The sequence below is a fragment of the Ambystoma mexicanum genome, chromosome 8 (assembly GCF_040938575.1).
Source record: "Ambystoma mexicanum isolate Mex_15411 chromosome 8, UKY_AmexF1_1, whole genome shotgun sequence".
Taxonomy (NCBI): domain Eukaryota; kingdom Metazoa; phylum Chordata; class Amphibia; order Caudata; family Ambystomatidae; genus Ambystoma; species Ambystoma mexicanum.
The window spans coordinates 687,498,859-687,524,126 of record NC_090929.1 but is presented as its reverse complement, the minus strand read 5'-3'; the positions used below and the strand labels follow the sequence as shown (position 1 = coordinate 687,524,126).

The 25,268-nt window shown below is 50.8% G+C and overlaps 1 protein-coding gene across 1 annotated transcript in view; it reads right to left on the bottom strand.

The window, feature by feature from the left end:
* NDUFB8 (NADH:ubiquinone oxidoreductase subunit B8) overlaps nt 1-25,268 on the bottom strand; it is a 246,316-nt gene that overhangs the window by 40,581 nt on the left and 180,467 nt on the right. Inside the window, exon 4 of the mRNA XM_069610489.1 lies at nt 798-953. Coding sequence (XP_069466590.1) covers nt 798-953 — 156 coding nt within the window. The remainder of the gene's footprint in view (nt 1-797; nt 954-25,268) is intronic.

The following is a 25,268-nucleotide window of genomic DNA, read 5'->3' as shown; positions in this document are numbered from 1 at the left end:
AGAGAATATGATCACTAGTAAATGGCAGGTGCAAATTGAGCCCAATTTCAGGTCATGTCATTAATTCCATTATGATGAAAAAAAAGATGTTCTTTTGTCTCAGATTATTTAGCCACATATTTCTTTATGCATAAGATGATTCATCAGTGCTAAAATTAGATCGTTTTGTAAAATTTGCTAAGCGTTGACAGCAGGAAATAGTTTATACAAAATTGGTGAATGCTTCTGACCCATGAGTGATTAATACTGAAGGCAACTGAAAGTGCAAATCTGTGAGAACTTGTGGACATTTTTTGTTCTGAAAATTAAAGCAGGGCTGACCTGTTCCAAGAACTGCTGGCACTCGGGCTCCAAAGAAAACTGGGCAACAATGTTGCTACAGAAGAAAACCATCACATCCAAGGCATGATCAAGAAATCAAAGTCAATTTAAGTTCTCAAATCAAGTGTCACAAACTGTCAATATCATAAACCTATGGGCTTTAGGGAATTTTAAGGCATTAGGGAAGATATTTCACATCACCATACCTTGGCTCATGAGGGTCATTCTTTTTCAACATTTCAAGATAACTAGAACAAAACCCTTTTTAGGCTGTACAGAGTGCACACACCTTTACAGCGTCTTCTGAAGCCCAACAAGTTTCACCAACAAACCACTTACATTCCCCAAATCCACTTAGAAATCTTTAAAACATGTGGTGTAAGACTGTGTGAAACCTAAGTGGCGATGGATATCCTACTACCTGCTTTGGATGGGATGTTTAAAAAAGCACCTACTAGCATGCATACAATACTCACCGCTGCCATGTACGAAGGAAACTGTTCTCCAACCCAAAACATAAAAAGCATAAAACCAATAAACCCAAAGAGCTGCTTGCACATGGTATTCCAAGGTACAACGGTGGGAGAGGTGTCCACGCGGTTCCTGATGTACATGTCAAACTGAAAATGCATCTGAAACACAGAAAACACACATACTGAAGTAGATTAATCAATTGCAAAGAGTTGCACATTTTCACAGTCCACGAATATCACACGTCAAGTACCAAGCAAACTGCGCCTTGCAAAGATCACTATGCGGACTACAGAGTAAGCAGGATGAGCAAAATAAGTAACATAGGAGGGCAGTTTAAAAGCGATAATGCCACTTGACCGACACTCAATACCATAATGCAACCGCTTAGCACTTTATAAACAGGTAATTGAATATTCTTCATGAAAACAGGAAACGTGTACCTTTAATTCATGAATTCCAACAACTGCATTTGCCATTACAATAAAGAAAAATTGAAAGCATTGGGTATAGACAACTTTAAAGTGCATGTAGTAGACTTACCAACAAATCCAGTCTTGTTTTATCCCACGTGGCATTGCATCTATTGTTACCTGTACATATATACATATATACATATATATATATATATATATATGCAAGTTAATATTGCTGGTTTATGCAGTATCTACGCACCACCTGATAGCATTTGCTATACAAGTCACCATGGCGTTCATCTATTTCATCCACCACCCTATGCCAAATGGTGTACTTGGGACAAGTCTCTGCCATGTTGGATCATATAACTGAGAAATCAACTGGCACCTCCCCTCCGCCCTCCCTCCCCACTTACAGCAAGTCAGGAGCTAACATCCTTCACATTTTAGGCAAAACAACTGGGGTGCTATAAACTAATAATTGAAATCCACTTCTGCTAAAGGCCTTCATTTTAGGTTTGTATGTTCTTCCACATTTTGAACCTATTAATAAACTCAAATCCCTTTCCCATTTGTTAGTACTTTAGCCTGTGGCACTGCAGGTCTCTGTAGTAGTGCATTGTTTAATGGGGAAACTTTCCAGCCCCCGTTCTGAGGGGTCAGAAAGGCGAGCTGGACACATTTGTGGTGTTCTCAATGTTTGAAATTTTATTAAAAGTAAAGAGGGGAGAGATAAATGCCATCCGTCTCTATCCTAACGAGGATGTCCCTATCTAGCTAACTAAAAGTTAAGGAGGAACAAGCTACTTACCTGTAACTGTTGTTCTCTAGCATGTGTCTGGCATGGATTCACATGCTCGTGAATATTCCCAGTCGTCAGGCTGGGAATCCTCAGTAAAGAAAAAAATCAGTTTCATTTCCAAACTGTCTTTCTCCTAACAACCAATCACTGGTCTCTGGGTCAGGCTGCCCCCAGCCAATGACTGTCCCCACTTAAGCCCCTCCTCTGGCAGCCATCTTCAGATTTGGTATCACGTAAAGTGGCAGTAGGACCAAGAAGAGAAGCAGAGGGGTAGGCTGGAGGGTTTGCATGTGAATCCATGCCAGACCCATGCTGGAGAACAACAGTTACAGGTAAGTAACTTGTTCCTTCTCCAGCATGGGGTCTGGCATGGATTCACATGCTCATGAATAAATAATACATAGCAGTACACATGCACAACCACGGGAAGTGGCAAGGTTCAACATTAAGCATTTCAAAATCTCAACATTAAGCATCTCTTACCTCCTCACCAGGCTCACCTTCAAACGAACTGGTTTCGCAGGACTGCTTGGCCGACTCTGCACTCCTCCCTGAAATCCCGGTCGACGCAGTAGAAATTCGTGAAGGTGTGCGTCGACCTCCAAGTAGCAGCCCTGCAGATGTCCAGCAGGGGCACACCAGACAGGAACGCAGTAGTTGCAGCGATCGCTCTGGTCACATGGGCTCTCGGACAGCCAGGCAATGGTCGGTTTGCCAACCGGTGACAATGGGTGATGCAGCCGGCGAGTCACCTGGAAATGGAAGCCCTTGAGAGGGCCTTCCCTTGGTTCACAGGGCCAAAGTTCACAAACAGCTGTGATGTCTTCCAAAAACACTCTGTTGGGTCCACGTAGAACTTCAGTGCTCTAGCCACATCCAGCAAGTGCAAAGTCCTCTCAGCCGGCGACAGGAAGAAAACCGGTAACACCAAGGGCTCGTTGAGATGGAGGTCCAACGGCACCTTGGGCATGAAAGAGGGGTGCATCCGTAGCACTATCCTCGGCTCGTGGAATGTCAATTAAGGTGGTTTACAAGAGAGGGCCTGGATCTCTCTCACTCGTTGTGCAGAGGTGATGGCCATAAGAAACGCTGTCTTCAACGACAAAAACTTCAGCCGCGCTGAATGCATAGGCTCGAATGGGGAACCTATGAGAGTAGTCGGCACCACATTGAGCTCCCACGCCGGAGCCTCCAACAGCGGGAACGAACGGAAGAACAAGTTACTTCTTACCTGGTAACGTTCTTTCGATGGGATGTTCCTCCGACGTATTCCTTATCTTAGATGATTCGTCTCCAGCTTGCTGGCCTCAGAAATGTTCTCTGTAGAGGGCGCTGCGCGTCGACGTCCGCCGAGTTGGTGTCCCTTGACAGCCACCCTATCGGCGCCGACGTCACCATGCGCATAAATAGCCACGCGCGGCGTCCATTGCTCAGTTCCGTTTTGTAGCATAAGATAAGTCTTGCATGAATTGGCTATTGACCTTGAAGGAGCGTGAGCTGCAACCACAAGGGAAGTATTACTGCGGGGATGGATGGGAGGGGCGATGAGGAATATGTCAGAGGAACATCCCATCGAAAGAACGTTAACAGGTAAGAAGTAACTTGTTCTTCGAAGGGATTGTGTCCTCCGACGTATTCCTTATCTTAGATAGACTCCCATAGCAGTGGCATGTAATTGGAGGTGGGAATAAGAATGTCATGTATCCCTTTTAGGAATTGACCGAATGTAATACGGCTTTGCCGAATCTGGTCTCTTGACTAGCGGAGGAATCCAGGTTGTAAAATCTTGTGAATGTATTTGCGGACGACCATCTGGCAGCCGCACATATGTCTCGGACCGGTACCCCTCTTTGGAGGGCCGAAGAGGCTGCGATAGCCCTGGTTGAATGAGCCCTAAGATTCTGAGGGGGCTCTTTCCCTGCCAGTTTGTAACATTCCAGAATGGCCAAAATAATCCACCTGGAAATGGTCTGTTTTGTTATGGGTAGTCCCAACTTGTAACCTGAGTAGTCTACAAACAGTTGGTCTGCTTGCCTAATCCTAGCCAGTCTGCTGATGTAAAAGCTTAGAGCTCACCTTGGTCCAGCCTATGTAGCCTTTCTTCCTCTTTCCCCGGATGGGGAGGAGGGTAGAACGAAGGTAAGGTAATTTTCCGAGTGATGTGAAATTCAGAAACCACCTTTGGGAGGAAATTAGGCTTCACCTGTAGGACAAATTTGTCCTTATGGAAAATAGTATGGGGGGGTTTACAAGATAGAGCTTGTAATTCGCTCACCCTCCTAGCAGATGTTAGTGCTACTAATAGGACAGTTTTAAGAGTGAGAAATCACAGCGAACAAGAGTGGAGTGCTTCGAAGGGAGTACCCATTAGGAAATTTAAGACTAAATTTAAGTCCCATAAGGGAACTTGGAATGGTCTTGGGGGATAGACATTAGTTAATCCCTTGAGAAATTGTATTACTAAGGGTAGTTTGAAATACGATGGTTCCTCCGCAGTGCGCTTGAAGATGGATAGCGCCGCGAGACAGCCTTTTACAGTGCCGACTTGAAGGCCCGAGTTTGCCAAGTAGAGTAGAAACGATAACACCGTTGGTGTACCGCATGAAAAAGGGTAGATATTGTTCTCTCTACACCAGCTGCAAAATTTGTTCCAACGACAGCGGTATAAAGACTTTGTTGCTGGCCTTCTGGCCGAAAGCAACACCTCCATGACGTCATCAGGTAGGTCCCAATCCTTGTACCTCAACCTTTCAGAAGCCAAGCGTGAAGGTTGAGGGTTCTTATGTCTGGATGGAGAACCGGACCTCCCTTCTGCGAGAGAAGATTCTCTTTGAGTGGAAGACGGATTGGAGATCAGATGGACATATCCAGAAGGTCCGGGTACCACGTTCTTCTGGCCCAGTCCGGGGCAATTAGGATCATGGTTTTCTGGAATCTTCTCAACCTCCTGATCATTTGAGGAATAACAGGGACTGGTGGAAACGCGTAAAGGAGTGGAAACTCCCAGTCCACCACGAACGCGTCCCCTAGAGCTCCTCTCGGGGGAAATTCCCTTGAACAGAACAGATTGCACTTCCTGTTGGTACTGGTGGCGAACAGATCCAACTGAGGGGTTCCCCAAACGTCGAAGATCTCTTGAAGGACTTCCTGAGCTAGCTCCCACTCGTGGGAGACTGCTCTGCCTGCAAAGAGCGTCCGCTGTCAAGTTCTTCTCTACGGCTAGGTGAACTGCCGATAGAGAGATTCCTTCCTGAATTGCCAAAAACCAGAGCTGTATTGCCCCTCTGCACAGTGGCAGTGACCCAAGCCTCCTCTTTTGTTGAGGTAGTGCATGGCCACCGTGTTGTCAGTCATTATCAGGACATTTCTCCCCTGTACTGATGGCAGGAAAGCTTTCAGCGCTAGTCTGATCGCTCTCCGCTCCAATAAGTTGATGTGTAGTCTGGACTCCGATGGAGACCAACGACCGCTGATGGTCAAGTCGTTGGCATGGGCTCCCCCCACCCCTTAAGAGACGTCTGCGACTACGGTTATCTCCGGCCATGGTTGCCAAAACAGTTCTCCTTTCAAGATGTTCTCTGGATAAGCCCACCATTGAAGGTCATGGGCTACCTTGTCCGGAATCCGGAGGAGATCTGTCATTCTTCCTGAGTATTGTGCCCACTGGAGAGATCTCATTCTCAGGCGAGCCTCTGGCACAAGGAAGATGCAGGATGCCATGGGGCCTAGCAATCTCAAAAAGTCGAAGGCTGGGAGATGTTGTGCATTTTGAAACTTGGTGACCATCTGCAGAATATCTTGAGCCCTCACCTCTGGTGGCGAGGCTTTTCCCAGGGAAGTGTCCAGGACCGCTCCGATGAACTGGAGTCTCTGTGATGGTATCATCTGTGACTTCTTTAAATTGAGGGAGAAGCCCCGTTTGTGAAGGAAGTGGCAGACATAATCTAGCTGGACCTGGGCCTGTTTCGAAGATACAGCTCTGATCAGCCAATCGTCCAGGTAGGGGTAGACGTGGATCCCTTCCCTCCTTAGACTTGCAGCCACTACCGACATTAGCTTGGTGAAGACCCTCAGGGCGGAGGTCAGCCCAAATGGCAGAACTCGAAATTGATAATGAGAGCCGCCAATTGCGAACCTCAGGTATTTCCTGCGTTTGAGATGGATTGGCACATAGAAATAAGCATCCTGGAGGTCCAGAGATACCAGCCCGTTCTGGATGTCTGAGAGAGAGTTACCATCTTGAATGTGTCCTTCCTGAGGAACTTGTTCAATTCTCGTAAGTCCAAGATAGGTCTCAGTCCTTCGGTATGAGAAAGTAGGGGGAGTGCCAGCCCTTGTTCCTCTCCGCTACAGGTACCGATTCTATGGCACCTTTCTCTAGCAGGTCTACAATTTCCTGCAAGAGGAGCGGCTCTGGAACTTTTAGAGAGTTGTGCCCCGGTGGATGACTCTGAGGGATGCTTAGAAAGGGTAGGCAGTAACCTTGGGCAACTGTCTCCAATGCCCAAGCATCTGACGTAATAGCCTGCCATTCCGTCAGATGGTGAGTTAACCTGCCCCCTACAGGTGTTTTGTGTGGAAAGACCTCAGAGTGGTTTGGGGGCGGCTGATGCAGATGCCGAGGGTAACGAGGCACCTGCTGCTGCTGTGGCCTTAGTACTTTTGACCCGTCCACCTCGGGTGGATCTACTTTGGCCTTTTTGAGCCGGCTGTCCTCTGCCTTTCCCGAATGCGGAATAGCGAAATGACTTTCCTCTCCCAGAGGTTCCTGAAGGGCGAAAAGGAGTTTGGCGGATTGCAGCTCCTAAAGATTTTGCTGCTGCTTTAGATGTTTGCAACTTTTCCAGACTGTCATCAGCCTTTTTACCGAATAAAGAAGAGCTGTCAAAGGGCATATTCAAAAGTCTGGCCTGTACATCTGGAGCAAAGCCAGACTTTCGTAACCACGCATGCCTGCTGATTGTAGTACTTGCCGCCATGGCCCCGCTGATACTGTCAGCAGAATCAATGCCAGTTTCAAGAGATTCGCACATGGCATCTTTGCCATCTTTAATGATGGCAAGGAAGGCTTCCCTTTCATCTCCTTCCGGCAGGCAGTCAGCCGCTGATGAAGCACACTCCCACAGTGTGTGACTGAACCTGGCGAGCGTACAAGTGGCGTTGATGGATTTCAACGCCATACTACAAGCAGAAAATACTTTTTGCCATAGAATCGTACCTTTTGTCATCCCTGTCCTGTGGAACAGTAGGATAAGCGCATCTGCTGCTTGATGAAGTTGCCGCTTGAACCACCAGGCTCTCTGGAGTCGGGTGTTTTGATAAATATTCAGGGTCAGCCGCAGCCACCCTATACTTGGCTGATAATTTTATATTGACTGCAGGGATAACCTCAGGAGTTTCCAATTTGATGACATTTTCCTTTGTAAAGCTGTATGGAAAGGGACCAGAGGATCCTCCTGTGGACCTTTATCTAGTATGTCTGTAAGGTCATCCTGTTGGAAAAACAGGTGAAGGCGCAGACCAACCCATGAATTCAATAATTCTTGCCATCAGGGTTCTATAGGGGGTTTTGGCATGTTCCCCAGGGTCTGGTTTGACACATTCCACTTCTGGGGAAGTGTCCAATCCACTTGCCTCATGTAGGGATTCCTGTAGGTCTTTCAAGCTTCTTTCCTCAGAGGTAAAATCCTCTGAAACAGGTGGTGTGGTTCTCTGCAGCCCAAAGGGTCTTTCTTGGTCAGAATCCTCCCCTTCTTCATAGATTGAAGATAATATGGGGTACTCTGACCTCGGAAATGGTGTAAAACCCATTTCTAAAGCAGAAGGAGCCAAACTTGTCATTATTGGCCTAGAAAACGTTGATGTCGTCAACGCTGAAGTAAAAGGCTTTGAAGGCGCCGAGAAAGGCATCGAGAAAACTGGAAGAGGCCTCGAGGAACTCGAGAGGATCTGGATCCTACTCGAGGATGTCAACGACGTTCTCAGCGTCGTGCTGGAGGCTCTGGGTATAACCGTTGGCTGTGAAGTAGCCGTGGTTTTTTCTTTCATCGGCGTCAATGTCGGCGTCGATTCGATCGACGCGTCGAAGAACCCTTAGACAAAGGCGTTGATGGTGCCGATCCATGAGTCGAAGGGATCTTCGACGACGGCGAAGATAGTGCCTTCCTACCCGATGGCCCATGGTGCTCTCGGGTGGACTCTTTTGCCGGGTGCAACGACTCTCTGCGTTTCGATTTTTTGGGTTTTTCACCCAGGGTATCACCCTCGGCTGTCTTCGAGGGGGTCGAGGCCCCTTTCTCAAAGATGCTTAGCATTTTTTTCCTGAATTCCTCCCACTCAGCCTTAGAGCTGTGTTTTGTGGGGCAGGAGACCCTTTCTGGGGAAACAGAAGATGACGAGGAAGGGGATTTTCAATGTCTTTTTTGAGTGTCTAGATCTCGACGAGTGTTGGGACCTACTTCGAGACATAGAATGGGAATGCTTTTGACGGCGAGGAGACGAATGCTTCGACCGAAGAAACTTTCGAGGAGGTTTTGACTGACTTACCTCTCTCGAGCTTCCCCTTGCGCTCCAAGGCTTTCGCCGTCATGGACATGCAGTCCTCACACTCCGAACAATGGTGCTCGACTCCCAAGCACCACAAACAGATCCTGTGAGGATCCGTTATCGACATTTTCCTTCCGCAGTCTTGACATTTTTTGAAGCCGGACCGCAGAGTCGTCGGTTCGTATGAAGAAGCCATCGAGTACGAGTTGGTTTTATCGAGGAAATATAAGAGGTTCATCTGACTGAACTGAGCAACGATATTCCGAGGCCCCACGAAGCGCGGAAAAACAGAACTGAGCAACGGACGCCGCGCGTGGCTATTTATGGGCATGGTGACGTCGGCGCCGATACGGTGGCTGTCGAGGGACACCAACTCGGCGGACGTCGATGCGCAGCACCCTCTACAGAGAAAAAATTTCCGAGGCCAGCAAGCTGGAGACGAATTATCTAAGATAAGGAATACGTCGGAGGCCACAATCCCTTCGAAAAAAGTCCTTTTATGAATTCCTTGACCAAGCGGTGTGACCATAACAAGGACCGCACCAGAGTTCTGGTGTAGCGGGAGATAGCCGCTAGGTGAGCTTTGATGGAAGCATGGGCCAACCCTGCCTTGGTCAGCGACAGTAAACACGGCAGCACCTGCGTAGAGGGTCGAGTTTCTGTGCACGGCACCAGACCGTGAACCTCTTCCACGTATGGCCATAGCATTTCAGTGTAGATGAAGCCCTGGCCTTGGCAAGCGCTTCCTTGCGGTCCGCCGGGAGATCGTATCCACCAAACTCCAGCCCTGCAGGAGCCAGTCCTGCAAGTTCAGCAACCATGGGTCGTGGTGCAGAGTCGCACCTCCTTCCCTGGCGAGAAGATCTGCGTCCGCCGGAAGCTTGACTGGAGTGGACGCTGTCATGTCCAGAAGGTTTGGGTACCATATCTGCGTCGGCCACGCGGGTGCAACGAGGATCATCCAGCACGGGACCATCTGAGTTGATAAGTCGCAGCAGCAAAGGCAACGGGGGAACGCAGAGAGGAACAGGTCGTCTCAGGGGAAGGGGAATGCATCCCCCCATGCTCCCCGGCTAGGGAAACTTGCTGGCGAACCTCCGGCACTTGGTGTTCGGAGCAGTCGCAAACAGATCGATCTGGGGATTGACCTATCGTCGGAATAGAAGATCCACTTGGTCCCGCCGAAGCTCACACTCGTGGCACGAGAGCAGTTCCCTGTTGAGAGAGTCGGCCACGGTGTTCTTCACTCCTGCCAGATGAAATGGGACGAGGAACATCCCCTGAGCGACGGCCCATCGACCAAAGTCCTGCGCTTCTTTGGAGAGCGCCGGGAATCAGGTGCCCTCCTGCTTCTGGATTTAAACATTGTGGTGGTGTTTGTGAAAATCCGCACCACCTTGCCCTTGAGGGATGGAAGGAAAGACTTGAGGGCCCAAAACACTGCCCGTAGCTCCAGAACATCGATATGCAACAACTTCTCCGGTAGCCACAGGCCTCTTGTGTGGAGACGAACGGTGTGTGCATCCCATCCCTCCAGGGATGCGCCTGTCGTGACTGTCTCCTGGTTGGGGGGGGGGGTCTAGAAATCCGCACCCGCCGACAGATTCGGACACCCCACCAATGAATCGCTTGACAGAAACTCTCGTCCAAGGTGATCTTGTCCTCGAAGCTTCCCGATACCTGGATCCAACGGGTGTCTAGGAACTCCTGCAGAGGTTGCATCCGCAGCCTGCACAGGTGCACGAGGTAAATGCACAACGACATGCCAAGGAGGGACTGGATGGACCTCACCCTTGCGATCTTCAGGGTCAACAGCCATTGTACCTTGCCCAGGATGGCCGTTATTCTCTCCTCCGACGGGGATGCCAGACACGACACTGTTGAGCCGGGACCCCAGAAACAGCGCATCTTGCGATGGCACCAAGCAGGAGTTTGCAAAGTTTATCGAGAACCCCAGTTCCGTGAGTAGCTGGACAGTCCCCGCTGTGTGTTCGACAGCGATCTCCATCGACTTTGCTCGGATGAGCCAATCGCCTAGGTAGGGGTAGACGTGGATCCCTGCAGGCGCAACCGCGCCACCACTGGCGCCAGACACTTGGTGAAAACCCTTGGTGCCGACTTCAATCCGAAGTGACTGGCCTTGAATTGGTAATGCTGCCCTTGGACCACAAAGCGCAGAAACTTGGTGTCATTTGTGAACGGGGTTGTGGAAACAGGCATCCTCTAGATCCAGCGACAATAGGAAATCCCCTTCTTCCAGTTGTCCCAGCATGTGTCAAAGGGTGACCATCAGGAACAAGTGCCGGGTCAAAACTTCCAAGGAAATGCAAAGTTCATACAGCTGAGGAAAACAATTTCAGAAGCAAGGTGAAACAGGTAGGCAGGGCATGAATAAGAGTACGTGGCCGGTCACGTGATAGCAACAAGGATCAACGTGCAAAAACACGTGACCCCTGGTACGCAGAGTGACTGCGTTTCCAGGGAAATCCCCAGCACTGCCTGAAAGAATAGTAATGTATGGGATGACTGCATGTATGTCTGTTAGGCACCCATTTTCGTAATAAACCTGGAGATTGATAGACAGGAGAAGGCAGAGGAGTAGATACGGGATGTTGAGCTTTACGATTCACATAGCTCCTCGATTCCTAACGATTCCTGACATGCAGTGACTGCATGCCATTAGATCTGATATAGAGTTCCCATCCTCACAAGATGAATACTGTGTCTCTCCCAAATGAGTCACCACTCCCTGAAACAGCCATCTCCTCCCATGTGATCCTCCCTCATTATTCCATGCCCCAAGGTCAGAATCAGGTAGCGGCTGCCTTCCCCTGCCACAAGACAGGATATTTTAGGCTGCGGTTCAGCGATGTCTCCGCAGGATTCATCACACTGTGCTTCCAACTCAAAGGATGACATTTACTTGAAGCTGCATGGACCTTTGCAGGACTCGACTGCACTTTGGCATACCCAAAGAAACTCTGCTACAATCCTGGTATTCTACAAGCAAGTCACTATATTTCCTGAGATTGCTAAATTCTTGTCAAGAATCTGTCCCGGCTATAGAGTTGGAATGTGCTCCTAATCATCTCTCACCGGTGTGCTGCTTCCGACTAATGCTGCTTCCCATTCTTGCCTTAATTACCGGGATCCCTGGAAAAGAAAAATCGATGTATCCCTCAGTGTTCAGCATCCGATTCCAGACCAAATGGTTCATCACCATGGCCAGCAGGAGATCCGTATTCAAACCTCCAACCAGCAGCACTACCTCCAGAACAGTTGTTGGGAGTGCCATGTTCTGTTATTTCCAAAACTCCAAACCCACTCAATGAATCTAGCATTTTCATGGTAACTAGTAATACGTTAGGAATTCCACAACCCCATAGTAAAAAAAACATAAAAAGAAGCAAATTGTTTCTAAATTTTTTTATTTTTTTTATTAAGGAGAAGGGTCTTCGGGCTAATCGTAGGAATCACTGGAATGTACTTACTAAAAGAGCCATGGGACCATTTATGTCTAGGCGGCTGACCCTTTACCCATTAGTAATAGGGGGAACCTACACCAAACCATTATTGAGCTTTGCGGAACGCTAATTGGTACACCTTAGCCCAGTTGGCACATGCCAAGGTGCTTAAAGTCTTCTCAGATTACTCCTGGCGACTACATCCAGGTTCACCACGTCAAACCACATTAGAGGTCAGAGGACTGATTCAACCCAGTTAATTTCCACACTAGGTTTCAAATAAAATTCTTTGATGGTCTCAACCATGCTTGAAAAAAACGGAAAGATTGTTAACTTCTAGCAATGCACAGTCTGCATTAATCTACCTTATTCATTCTGAAGTTTGCCTTCTTCATACCACTTGAGGAACACATCTCCCCTCCCAGTGACTCCATTGTCAACATAAATATCAGTGGCAAGATGGGGGCCACTTGTTCAGAACCCTGCTGGACTGGATGTTAAGTCAACCATAGCAATAAGGATTCTCATGCAGCAAGTCCACCCATCCCAGGTGCCTAACCCTTCATTTGAAATTTGCCAATAATATCTGCACGTAGGGTCAGTCAATATGAAGGCTTTAAGGCCATCTACTTGAGCAATTTGCATTGGTTCCCTGATAAGTAGCAGAAAGTGCAGCCTTAGGTTAAATGCTGTCATTCTAAAAATTGGGTAATGACCCACACCTGGTAATTATTGGTGGATATGTTGGAGTTTGTAATGCCCATATCTCGCTTAAGATCCCATGGCCACTTTCACGAAGGGCCTGTGACAATCTTACCCATACTGGCAGAACTGAGGACATTGGCTAGTGAAAGCCAGTGGTGTGGGTTACACACCTTTAGTCCAGCTAAAGAGCCAGAGCAATGTACGTTAACGGTGTCAGTGCTCTTGTATTCGTAAGTTAAAAAAAGTACATAACTACAGATTTTTGTTGAGACAAAACAATGTTGTATTCAATGTGTTGACCAGTATATTGCGGCCAATCCTAAAACGCTACAAAGCCTATGCATTTCGGACCAGTGGTCCATTGTCAGGGCGTATTAGCTGTGCATGTCATTAAGAAAGCCATTGGGCCCACGCTCCACTAATTGTTTGGGGTCCCAGTGGCTTTCCTAATGACACTTAGACATGGGCAGCTATATGCATAAACAATGGACCACTGGTTCGGAATGCATAAGATTTGCGGCTTTTTGGCATTGGAAACAGTATAGTGGTCAACACATTGAATACAACATTGTTTTGTCTCAACAAAAATCTGTAGCTATGTACTTTTTTCAACCTACAAATACAAGATCACCAACATCATTATCCTATATTCCTCAGGTTCTTTAGCTAGAGTAAGCGTATGCCACCCACACTGCTAGTTTTCATTAGCCAAAGTCCACAGTTCCGCCATTATCTTGAATGCCCCGTGCAGAAGCATTTTCCAAAGTGTATGCACCTCTCACTTTGGACATTAATGAAAAATAACCAATAAGCTGAGAAAAATGAAACTACGTATAGCAGTTCCCGCTCACACCTCGAATTTGTAATATTAACCATACGCACATTCTTCCTGTCAGTTTCACAGGAGCACTAGCACCACTTCTCCCAGAACCCCTCCCTAGTGCACAGTTATATGCCACTAATATATAACAGGTTGAAAAATGTCAAGGTGCAAGCGACTAGTCAGGCAAAAAAGAACCCACTTGTCCACAAGCACGAATGGCATTCATCGTAAACACCCACAGCGCACTCAATTTCTTACTCACCAAGAGTGAATTATTACTGGCCAATAGTGTGCACATTTTGGAGTTTGACTTAAAAGCCAGTACATCTTTAGAGTACCTATAAAACATTGCACCTGCAGCCCACCACCTCCCCTACAATGTTTAACCCAGACCTAGATTCTTTATTGCGCAGCCAATTTCTGCATTAGATATGGGCTGCTTGAGCGCCATACTGTCATCCAACGAGAGCTGAGGTAAATCAGCTCCCTCAGCCACTTATGAACAAATTACTTACCTGTAACTGTTCTTCTCCAGCGTGGGTCTGGCATTGATTCACATGCTCGTGAATAACGAGAATTCCCTATCAGGCTGGGAATCCTCAGTAAAAGAAAAAACAGTTTCACTTTCACTTACAAGCTGCATGTTTCCTTGATCATTGTCCTTTGGGTCATGCTGCCACATCAAATGACAGTCCTCGCCCCAAACTCCTTCTCTGGCAGCCATCTTCAGATTTTTACTGCACGCTTCAGTATTGGGAGTCCTTGAGCTATTTTTCTTCTAAAAAGAGCCTGTGTGCTCTTATCTCCAACTGCCGCCAGTGGGGATTCTTTGTCGCAGAATTTCAGAGCCCCACAAGGGTCGAAGAGCATCAAAGTTTCCAAAAAGCCATTGGGCCTATTTCACACCTTCCAGCCAGGACAGAGAAGAAGGACGATCGATCCCTCTTCAGTGCCTGCATCATGTGTGGGCGACGGAACTTCTTTGTAGAGGACCAACACCTCCACTATCTTCATCCCGAGCGCAAGGAAGTACAGTGCGCATTCTGCCTCGGCTTCTCTAACAAGACTATGAAGGATCGGCCCAGTAGACTGGCGGCGTGGCTGAACGGCAAGACCTCTGTCCCATGCTCCGAGCAGGGTCATGTCTCACCCAGGACTGGCCGGTCCGAGGAGCAGCTTCTAAGTCCTTTAGATGCCTCATCCGTGGGGGCCCAAGACAAGGCCATGCACCGCAAGTCCGGCTCCATCGTGGTCACCGTGCAAGCGGGTCCCATGATAGGCAGTGCACAACATCACCATCCGCTCCCATCGCCAGCAAGCGATTGAGCTCCGTCTCTAAAAAGAACCCGGCTAAGCAGCGGGAGAAGCCTGAGAAGGAGAAGACAGCCAACCTGAGGCAGCTCAGGAGAAGTCTTAGTCGACGATAGAGCTGGTGGCGGCTGTTCCCACAAAGGCGAAAGGGGCCGACCCCGTAAAGGGTAACCCCTACAGCACCAAATGTGTCCCTGCATCTGAGGCGAGAAGCCACCGCAGTAAGTTTATCAAAGTCTGCTTGCACGCCAGAAAAGCGGATGCCATCTCTGGGCCTGCTCCGACCCCTCAGGGCGGAAAAAAGGGGGCAGAGAAGTCCCAGACTAGCCCCAGGCCGTGTCCCAAGCCATGGAAGTTTTTTCACAGACGAGGACCTCTATTCCTTACTCACGGTCCACAAGGACGTGGAGGAGGATTACGGTGCAGGGCCTAGAGTTCCGATCACACCAGCTCAGCCGAGGGATGCATCTCCAGACATCCCGTCGACCCTACACACTTGGTGTCAAGATGCAGGAGAGGATGCCACAGCGCCCGGTTCCTATGGCCCCCACCGGCCCATGATCAGCCTCAAAGAAGAGGAAGCACCCTCTGGCGCCCCAGTTTCAGCCTCCATATCCAAGATGGGCACCCGCCCACAACTGCCCACCCCCAGGGGACACAGGGACAGATCCGGACATGGCGACGACTGATGAAGACAATCTCGTCACCACGGGCCGCAGATCTCCACAGCCGATGGTGTCCTCACCAGATCACTGGATGAGGTGGGGTCGTTCCATGCCATGGTCACCAAAGCCTCCGAGCTCTTCCAGCTTGTGCCAGAGGAAACCAAGAAGGAGGGTTTCCTGTACCAGAGGCACGAGGAAGACCATTATGGCGGTGCCCCTTCTGGACGACGTGTGGGAGGAGGGTCTGGCCCTCTTGAAGAACCCTTGCACAGCTCCAGCTAAACTGGATAGGCTGGAGAAGATGTAACGGGTGCATGAATCCACGCCAAGTGTCTGCAACTCTCATACTCGTGGATTTCCCTCAAATGGTATAGAGGAGATATGCGGTAGTCTTTCAGATTTATCAAGGCACTTGTGACTCTTTCGTCAGGCCCCTTAACCTTGGAGGTTCTTCCAAGGTAAAACCAACAAACTTTTATTCCTTCTCTTCTGATTGGGATGGAGCGCTTGCTACGTTTACCTTTCAGGCTTCCTTAACCTTGTTTTTTTCAGCTTGCAGTATTCTTTCTTTGCTTCCCCAGACTCATGCCTGGACTTTGATTGTCCGGGAATCTCAGACACCCGTGACATCATACTTTGTTATATCAAAGTGTTCCAACTTTATTTCTCCAGCTTCATATCAAGGTTTTGCTTGTTCGGGACCTCGTACTTCACATGCTCTCTTTCTTCAAAGCGTTTATGGCTTTTTTCCCCAGCTTTACAGAGTGCTTGTTCGGTCAGACAGGCAGGCAGGCTCCCGTGGCCTCGTAGGATCTCCAAAAAGTAATATCCAATATCAGTTCCCCTCAATAGTGCTTTCTCTGTGGAAGTGTTCGCTTCCCTGACACAGCGTTCCTCAACAGCTAATGTCCATGGAGTTTGGGAATTCGTTCCTTCCCCACCGGTCAGGTCTCGCAATCTGTTAGGCCCACGGGCTACTGCTACTTTGTTCCTGTCACGCCTCCAGAGACGAAACGAGGGCTTCCCTGTTGCCACCTCTACCTCAGACTGTTCTGTCGGATGGGATGCCAGTGTTCTAGCGTCCGGCTAGACTATGGCTTGCTTCCCACCTCACCGTCAGCTGCTCATTTAGACTTGGCTCTGTTCCTCCAGGACATCCCTTCTTCAGAGGAGCATCTCTGCGGCAGACTCGTGGCGTAGGCGATTCTTTCCCGTACGCAGTCTTCCCTGTGTTGAAGTACTTCCTCACAGCAAAAGGATGGGTGTTCCTCGTTTAATTCAGCATCACAAGATAGAGAAATTAACGAAGTGTCATGGTTCGGTGGCATGACATGAAGACATTAGTAAAGCTAGTCTTCTATGCATCCATATAAGCAGACAAGGTGCTTTGGTCTGGAAGTCCTTCTCAGACTGGGAGTCCTTGTCCCACAAAGGGGAGTCGCTCCTAGTGATGTCCCACTTGCTAAAACCCCTAAGGAGGATTTTGCGAAGCAGGCTCACCTTCCTAGCCTCACAGGGGGTGGCTCCCCTGTGGGGAAAAGGGAAAAATTGACCAGATTTGTAACACTGCATAATCCAGACATGGACCCTTACTCACTGTGCCTTAGAGGCTCCGCTTCAACTCACTGAGGAGGCCCAACAAGGCTGAACCACATGTCTGGGGTTGCTGATGGTACTACTGTTCAGAGGAGAGTTGCCTAGCATTACGGTGCCGCATTGCCGTGGTGGGTGGTACCACACTACTATGCCAATGGTCATTTCTCCTCCGTCAAGGATGTAGTGAGCAAAGACGTGGTTTTAGACCCTCCTAAGTGGATGAAATTCCATCGAACAGGGTATTTGACGCATGTTCGTTCACAGTAGAAAGGGGTCCCACACACTTGCATCATTTACTTGTCCTGTAAGGGATAATGTGTATCGACTATGCCTGATCTTGCATTTTTACTGATACTTTATTTAAATAGTAAGTAAAAGGCCTCACCATCCCTAATCTGTGGATTTCCCTGCCTAACAAAACTAACTACGGTGCTCGTCGTCTTTAGGCAGAATTGCATGCAGTAACTTCTGGGACCACTACACACAATTAGGACTACAGGTGTTAGCCAAACCAAACTTTGGTATAAGTGTGTACAACAGTTTTTGGTAGCAAGCTGAGCAGCCAGGCTTATTTCAAGAGTAAATGTGGGCAGTACAAGTAGTGACTCAAAGGACTTCCAATCACAGTAATTCAAGTAAACTCTTATACTCAAGGTTTCTTGGTAAAAACACTTAGTGATATATTACTCAATCATTTAGAAAACATTTCACTAGCAGAAGGCAACTTATTATATACCCATACACTTCAATACAAAACTAAGCTTTTGAGACAGTTTGAGCTCGCCTGAAATAAGAGCCAAATGGCAGTTCAGTTACTTAGCAGTGAGCAAAAATGACAAAAGTAGGTAGAATCGATGACATACTTTCTAGGTAGTGCAAATAGTTTCAGTTCACCAAAGGAGTTCAATTCAAATCAATAGGCCAGGCCAAAGTCAATTTGCTAGTGTTCTGGATAGGAAAGAGCATTTCTGTATCAAACGGTAAAGTCTTTGCGAAAGTTCTTAGAAGTAGTTTAGGCGAAAAAGAATCATATGTCGGGTCACAAGCTGATTAGTCCTGCAAGTTGGGAAAGTTTCACAAACTTTCACCACAAGAGTGGCGTTCTCTCAATCGAGTTGGCACTGTTTTGAATGAAGAAACAAATGCTGCTGAAGCTGTGTTTCATGGCAGGTCCTGCAGATCTCTGTTCCTGAGCCTCAGTCGTGGGGACAAGAGGAAGGACGTCGGGGGACTCCTGCACTGCACAGGATCGTTGAAGAAAGCAAACAGGATGGAGTCACTTCAGTTCCAGTAGCTGTAAATTCCAGAACACAAACTGGTGTTCCTCTCCCTGGTTAATCCTAACCAGCCTTGAGAATGGTATGCAGGTGTCTTATGAGTTGATTGGTCCAACCAACTCAAAGGAAGAAGCCGTCCTTGAAGGAGCTTCTCTGTCGAATGGAGTTTGGCAATTCCGACCTGCAGCAGGGCTTCACTGGGCAAACCAACGGTCCAGGAGTTCAGCAGCCAACCTCTTCCAGCTTGTCTTCGGTTCTTTCGTTCCAGTGGTCGACTACCTTCCAGTCCTGGAGAAACGGTAGTTTATCCCAGAGAAGGTATTTAAACCTGTGAGAAGTCTAAAAGACACCCTTGTGTCACTGTACTGAAGGTGGTGTGTAACACACATGAAAAGATGACACCTATGGAGTTATCTAAAACTCCATAATCAAAGAACACAAATATAAAACATCAAAATACATGAAAGATTGGGAAAAAACGTTCACACTCTTTCCAGGTAAAAAAAAAAAAAATCAAGACCTCAAAATCCAGCAAAGTTGCTGGGGGTCTCTAAGGTGAAACGGAATTAGCACATTTATGAGAATTCTCCCCAACAGTCGTCAATGTGTGATGTCCAAAAGTAAAGTGTCCTCAGTCCAAAACTAAACTATGCTGACCCTACCACTAAGACAAAACTAAAGCCCAGGAGAAGGAACAAGTTACTTACCTGTAACTGTTGTTCTCCAGCATGGGTCTGGCATGGATTCACATGCTCATGAATATTCCCCGTCGTCAGGCTGGGAATCCTCGGTAAAGAAAAAACCAGTATCAGTTTTGTTTCTGATCTGTCTTTCGTAGTAATAACCAATCACTGGTCTCTGCGTCATAATGACCACAGCCAATGACTGCCCTCTACCTAAGCACCGCCTCTGGCAGCCATCTTCAGATTTGGAAGCACGTGAAGTGGCAGTATGACCAAGTGAAGAGCCGCAGAGGGGTAGGCGGGAGGGTTCGCATGTGAATCCATGCCAGACCCATGCTGGAGAACAACAGTTACAGGTAAGTAACTTGTTCCTTCTCCAGCATGGGGTCTGGCATGGATTCACATGCTCATGAATAAAGAATACATAGCAGTACACACATGCACAACCACGGGAGGTGGCAAAGGCTCAACATTAAGCATCTTACCTCCTCACCAGGCTCACCTCAGGCGAACAGGTTGCGCAGCACTGCTTGGCCGACCCTGGACTCCTCCCTGGAATCCCGATCGACGCAGTAGAATTTCGTGAAGGTGTGCGTCGACCTCCACGTAGCAGCCCTGCATATGTCCAGCAGGGGCACACCAGAAAGGAACGCCGTGGTAGCTGCGATCGCTCTGGTGGAATGGGCTCTCGGACGGCCAGGCAGCGGTCGGTTTGCCAACCAATGACAGTACATGATACAGCCGGAGAGCCATCTGGAAATGGAAGCCTTCGAGAGAGCCTTCCCCTGATTGACAGGTCCAAAGTTCACAAAGAGTTGTGACGTCTTCCGAAAACACTTCGTGCGGTCCACATAGAACTTCAGCGCTCTAGCCACATCCAGCGAGTGCAAAGTCCTCTCAGCCGGCGACGAAGGCGACGGGAAGAACACAGGCAACACCAAGGGTTCGTTGAGATGGAAGTCCGACGGTACCTTGGGCATGAAGGAGGGGTGCGTCCTGAGCACTACCCTCGTGTCGTGAAAAGTCAAGTACGGGGCCTTGCAGGAAAGGGCCTGGATCTCTCCCACCCGTCGTGCGGAGGTGATGGCCACAAGAAACGCTGTTTTCCACGACAAACTTCAACGGGGCCGAGTGCAGAGGCTCGAACGGAGGTCCCATGAGCTTGGTCAGCACCACGTTGAGCTCCCACGCCGGGGCCGGAGCCTTCACCGGCGGGAACGATCTGAACAGTCCCTTCATGAACTCTTTCACCAGACGATGAGACCACAAGGACGTCCGGCCCGTGGTTCTGGTGTATCGGGAGATCGCGGCAAGATGAATCTTGATGGACGCGTGTGCCAGTCCAGCTTTGGCCAGCGTCAGCAGGTACGGCAGTACCTGGGGAGCCGTAATCCGTAGAGGGTTAATCTTCTGTGCGTGGCACCAGACAGAGAACCTCTTCCATTTGTGTCCGTAGCATTTAAGAGTCGAGGACGCCCTGGCCTTTGCAAGAACCTCTCTGCAGTCGGCCGGTATGTCGTATCCTCCAAGCTCTAGCGCTGCAGGAGCCAGGCCTGCAAGTTCAGCGATTTCGGGTCGTGGTGGAGGATGGCGCCTCCTTCCCTGGAGAGTAGATCCGCGTCCACCGGCAGCTTGATTGGCGGGGACGCTGACAAGTCCAGAAGGTCCGGGAACCATATCTGCCTCGGCCACGCAGGTGCGACGAGGATCATCCTGCACCGTGACCTCTTGAGCTGGTTGACGAGCCGGATTAGCAGTGGCAAAGGAGGGAACGCGTAGAGGAACATGCCCTCCCAGGGGAACGAGAAAGCATCGCCCATGCTCCTCGCCTGGGGAAACCTGCTGGCGAACCTCCGGCACTTGGAGTTCGTCGCCGTCGCGAACAGGTCGATCTGGGGTGTGCCCCACCGTCGGAAGAGGCGATCCACAAGATCCTGCCGTAGTTCGCACTCGTGGCACGAGCGCAGCTCCCTGCTGAGTGAGTCGGCGATGGTGTTCTTTATCCCTGCCAGATGAAACGGCACCAGACACATCCTTTGGGCGACGGCCCAATGCCACAAGTCCTGCGCCTCCTTGGACAGCGCTGGGGACCTGGTTCCGCCCCGTTTCCTGATGTAAAACATGGTGGTGGTGTTGTCGGTGAAGATCCTCACCACCTTGCCCTTGAGGGACGGAAGGAAGGACCTGAGGGCCCAGAACACTGCACGGAGCTCCAGGACGTTGATATGGAGGGTCTTCTCCGTCGGGAGCCAAAGGCCTCTCGCGTGCAGATTTTCGGTGTGCGCTCCCCACCCTTCCAGGGAGGCATCCGTGGTCACTGTCTCCTGGTGGTCTGGGGTCTGGAAGTCCATGCCCGCCGTCAGATGCGCGTGGTTGCCCCACCACCGGACCGCTCGGCGGAAACTCTCGTCGAGTGTGATCCTCTCCTCGAAGCCGCCCGTCGTTTGGATCCAGCGCGCGTCCAGGAACTCCTGCAACGGGCGCATCCGGAGCCTGCACATGGGAATGAGGTAGATGCAAGAAGACATCATTCCGAGGAGGGACTTGATGGACCTCACCTTGGCCGCGTCGGAACCCAACATCCGCTGTACCTTGCCCAGGATGGACCTGGTCCTTTCCTCCGACGGGGAGGCCAGAAGGGACACTGTCGAGCTTCGCTCCCAGAAACAGTGCGTTTTGCGCGGGTACCAGGTGGGACTTGGCGTAGTTCACGGAGAATCCCAGGTCCGTGAGAAGTTGGACGGTCCTTGCCGTGTGCTCCACGGCGAGCTCCCTCGTCTTGGCTCGGATGAGCCAGTCGTCCAGGTAGGGGTAGACGTGGATCCCCTCGCGGCGCAGCTGCGCCGCCACCGGTGCAAGGCACTTGGTGAACACCCTGGGTGCCGACCGTAGTCCGAAGGGGAGGGCTTTGAACTGGTAGTGACGCCCTTGGACCACAAACCTGAGGAATTTTCGGTGCCCCTTTAGGATGGGAATATGGAAGTAGGCATCCTCCAAATACAACGACGACAGGAAGTCTCCTTCCTCCAGCTGACCCAGGACGTGCTGGAGGGTGACCATCCGGAACTTCTGCGCCTTGATGAACTTGTTCAGACGTCGCAGGTCTAGGATGGGGCGCCATCCTCCCGTCTTCTTCTTCACGAGGAAGTATCTCGAGTAAACTCCGGAGCCCCGAAGCCTCTTTGGGACGAGTTCGATGGCGCCCTTCCTGAGCATCGCCTTTACCTCCAGGAGAAGCTGAGGGACGTGAAGCTCTTTCCTGGCCATGGGGGGGACGCGCGGGCACCTTCTTTGAAACTCGAGCGCGTGGCCCCGGGCTAAGGCGTCCAGCACCCAACGGTCGGTGGAGATGGACTCCCACACGCTGACGAAGCTCGCCAGCCGGCCTCCCACCGGGGTGCTTCGGTGGGGGCCCGACCCCACGGCCGGTTCAATCCTGTTTCGACGAGGCTTTGCCGCCTTGACCTCCTTGGCGACAACGGCGGGGTCCGCCAGACTTGCCTCGTCCTCTGTAGGCCTCCTGAGACGACGAGCGGGCCGCTTGACGGTAGGTGGAGAAACCGCCGCCGGAACCTTTGGAGGCGCCCTTGCCTCCGCTGCTCCGAAAGGGCGTCCGTCGTTGCTGCAGAACCCCAAGGGCCCGGGCCGTCTCGGTGTCCGCTTTAATGGCCTGAAGGGAATCGTCCACTGTTTTCCCAAACAGGTTGTTCCCATCGAACGGCATGTCCAGGACTCTGGTCTGTACGTCTTGACGGAAGTCCGTAGCCTTGAGCCATCCACGCCGCCTAAGGCACACGCCGTTGCCCAACTGGCGAAACCCAGTGTCGGCGATGTCCGTCGCAATAGTGATGGCGTGGTCCGACGCCACCTCACCTTCCTGTAGGATCTCCAGGGCATCCGCCCTCTTGTCGTCCGGTAGGAAGTCCAGCAGGGGAGCCAGTTTGTACCATAGCTCCCTGTCGTAGCGGGCCACGATAGCCAAGGCGTTGGCTGCTTTAATCGTCGTCGCTGCAGATGAGATGACCCTGCGTCCCATAGCGTCCAACTTCTTTCCCTCGCCGTCCGGTGGGGAAGTCGATGTGGAGGCCGCACCCCCCCCCCGCTTTCTTCCTGGCCGCCGCGGAGACGACGGAGTCCGGGGTAGGCTGCGCCCGGAGGCACAGGGGGGCCGTGTCCGGGACCCGGTACTTCTTCTCATACCGGTCTCTTCTAGCTGGCGTCGTGGAAGGGTTCTTGAGGAGGGCGAGGCCCTCATCCCAAATGTCGTCCAGTAGAGGCACCGCGAGGACCGTCTTCCTCTTGGCCTCGCACCGTTGATAAAGGAATCCTTCCTTTTTCTTCTCCTCAGGGCAGAGTTGGAAAAGCTCGGATGCCCTGGCGATCATGGAGTGGAACGATCCAATCTCGTCGGGCGGAGAAGCCCTGGTGGGAGGTGACGACGGTAGATCCTCGTCGTATACCTCGTCGTCCGTACCCGTCGCTGCCGTGTCAGTCCCCGTATCATCCCCTCGGGTGGACGGGGAGGAGGGCTGGACGGGGCGCGACGGCTGAAAAGGAGGTGGAGGGTGAATCCTTCTCTTCTTGGGCGGGGGAACACCAGAAGGTCCCGTTTCAGGATCCCCCGACGGGAGAGGTTCCTCCGTCGGCAACGGTAGTCTCGTCCTTATCTCTGAGCATAAGGACTGTATAGCCAACAAAATGGCCGCCGAGATGTCTTGCGGCGCTGGCAGAGGGGAATCCGACGGGCGATAAGGGGCCCCGTCGGCACCCTCGACGATGTCGTCGTCACCTGCGTCGGGATCCATCCCGACGGGCCGGTCTTCTTCCACGCCAAGGCCGTGGCTTAAGACCTCGATCAGCTCCTCCTCCGAGGTTGAGGCCGAATCTACGACGACGCCCTGCCCCCCCTTTTTCTTCCCCGCCGGGGATTTCACGGGGGTCCTATCGATGGGCACAAAAGAGGACTCCCTCCGAGGTGGCAGGGAGACTCTGAGCCCCAAGGTCGCCACCACTGGTGTAGCCTCCACAGGCTGAGCCAGGGCCGCCGCGACAGTATCGATAGAGGACTTGGCCGGATGGATTAAGGCCTTCACCACCTTAGGTGCGCTCACCGCCTTATCCTTGGGGGGGACACTGCCTTGCTCCCCCTCCGATGGGGCCTTCGAGCTCGACCGGGGCCTCTCCAGGAGCTTCGCCGGGTGCTCGCCCTTCCTTTTACCCGACCCAGAGCGTTGGCTCGTGGCTGAAGGTGCTGGGGAGGGTGCGCCCTGCCTGGCGCCCGTAGAGCCCGACCGTTCGGCGCTCCCGGTGCCAGCGGACTCGCGGTGCTTGGCCTTGTGTTGGACCCCCGTCGCCGGGGCGTCCTCAAAGGTCTTAGAAGACCGCTCGGATTTCTTCCTCTTCTTCTCGCCTGACGGGCTCTTCCCTTCCAGCCAGTTGGCGAGACGTTGATGGCGGTCCTTCATGGTCCGCTCCGACATATTGCCGCAAAACGCACAGTCCTTCTCCACGTGAGTCTTGTCCTCATGTAAGCAGTAGAGACAAAAGGAGTGTTCGTCCTCCTTAAAGACGTTCTGCAGCTGGCATCCATGGCAGATCCTGAACAGCTTTCCGGGCGTCGAGCTTCCCTTCTCCTGGGCCATGTCCGGGCCTGAGAAGCTTCTGGAGTCCTCCAAAAGCGTAGCTCGACGAAATCTTCACCCTTGAGGGGCGCAGATGAATCCGACACGGGTCCCCGTTGATCGGATGGAGAGTCGGTGGAGCTTGAGACTCTTTTGACCGAAAAAACGAAGTTTTTGAGAAAAAACGTGAAAAAATAACACTAACGCTCGAGAGCAATAGCACGAGGATCCCAACACATGAACGTGCGGTAAAAATCTGAAGATGGCTGCCAGAGGCGGTGCTTAGGTAGAGGGCAGTCATTGGCTGTGGTCAGTATGACGCAGAGACCAGTGATTGGTTATTACTACGAAAGACAGATCAGAAACGAAACTGATACTGGTTTTTTCTTTACCGAGGATTCCCAGCCTGACGACGGGGAATATTCATGAGCATGTGAATCCATGCCAGACCCCATGCTGGAGAATGACAACCTTCTCCTGGAACGGCTTCCTCAGCCTTAATATGGAATCTTCAGATAGTTGTTGGCTGTTGCATTAAGTCATCACTTGGGGGTCTTTTCCTACTTC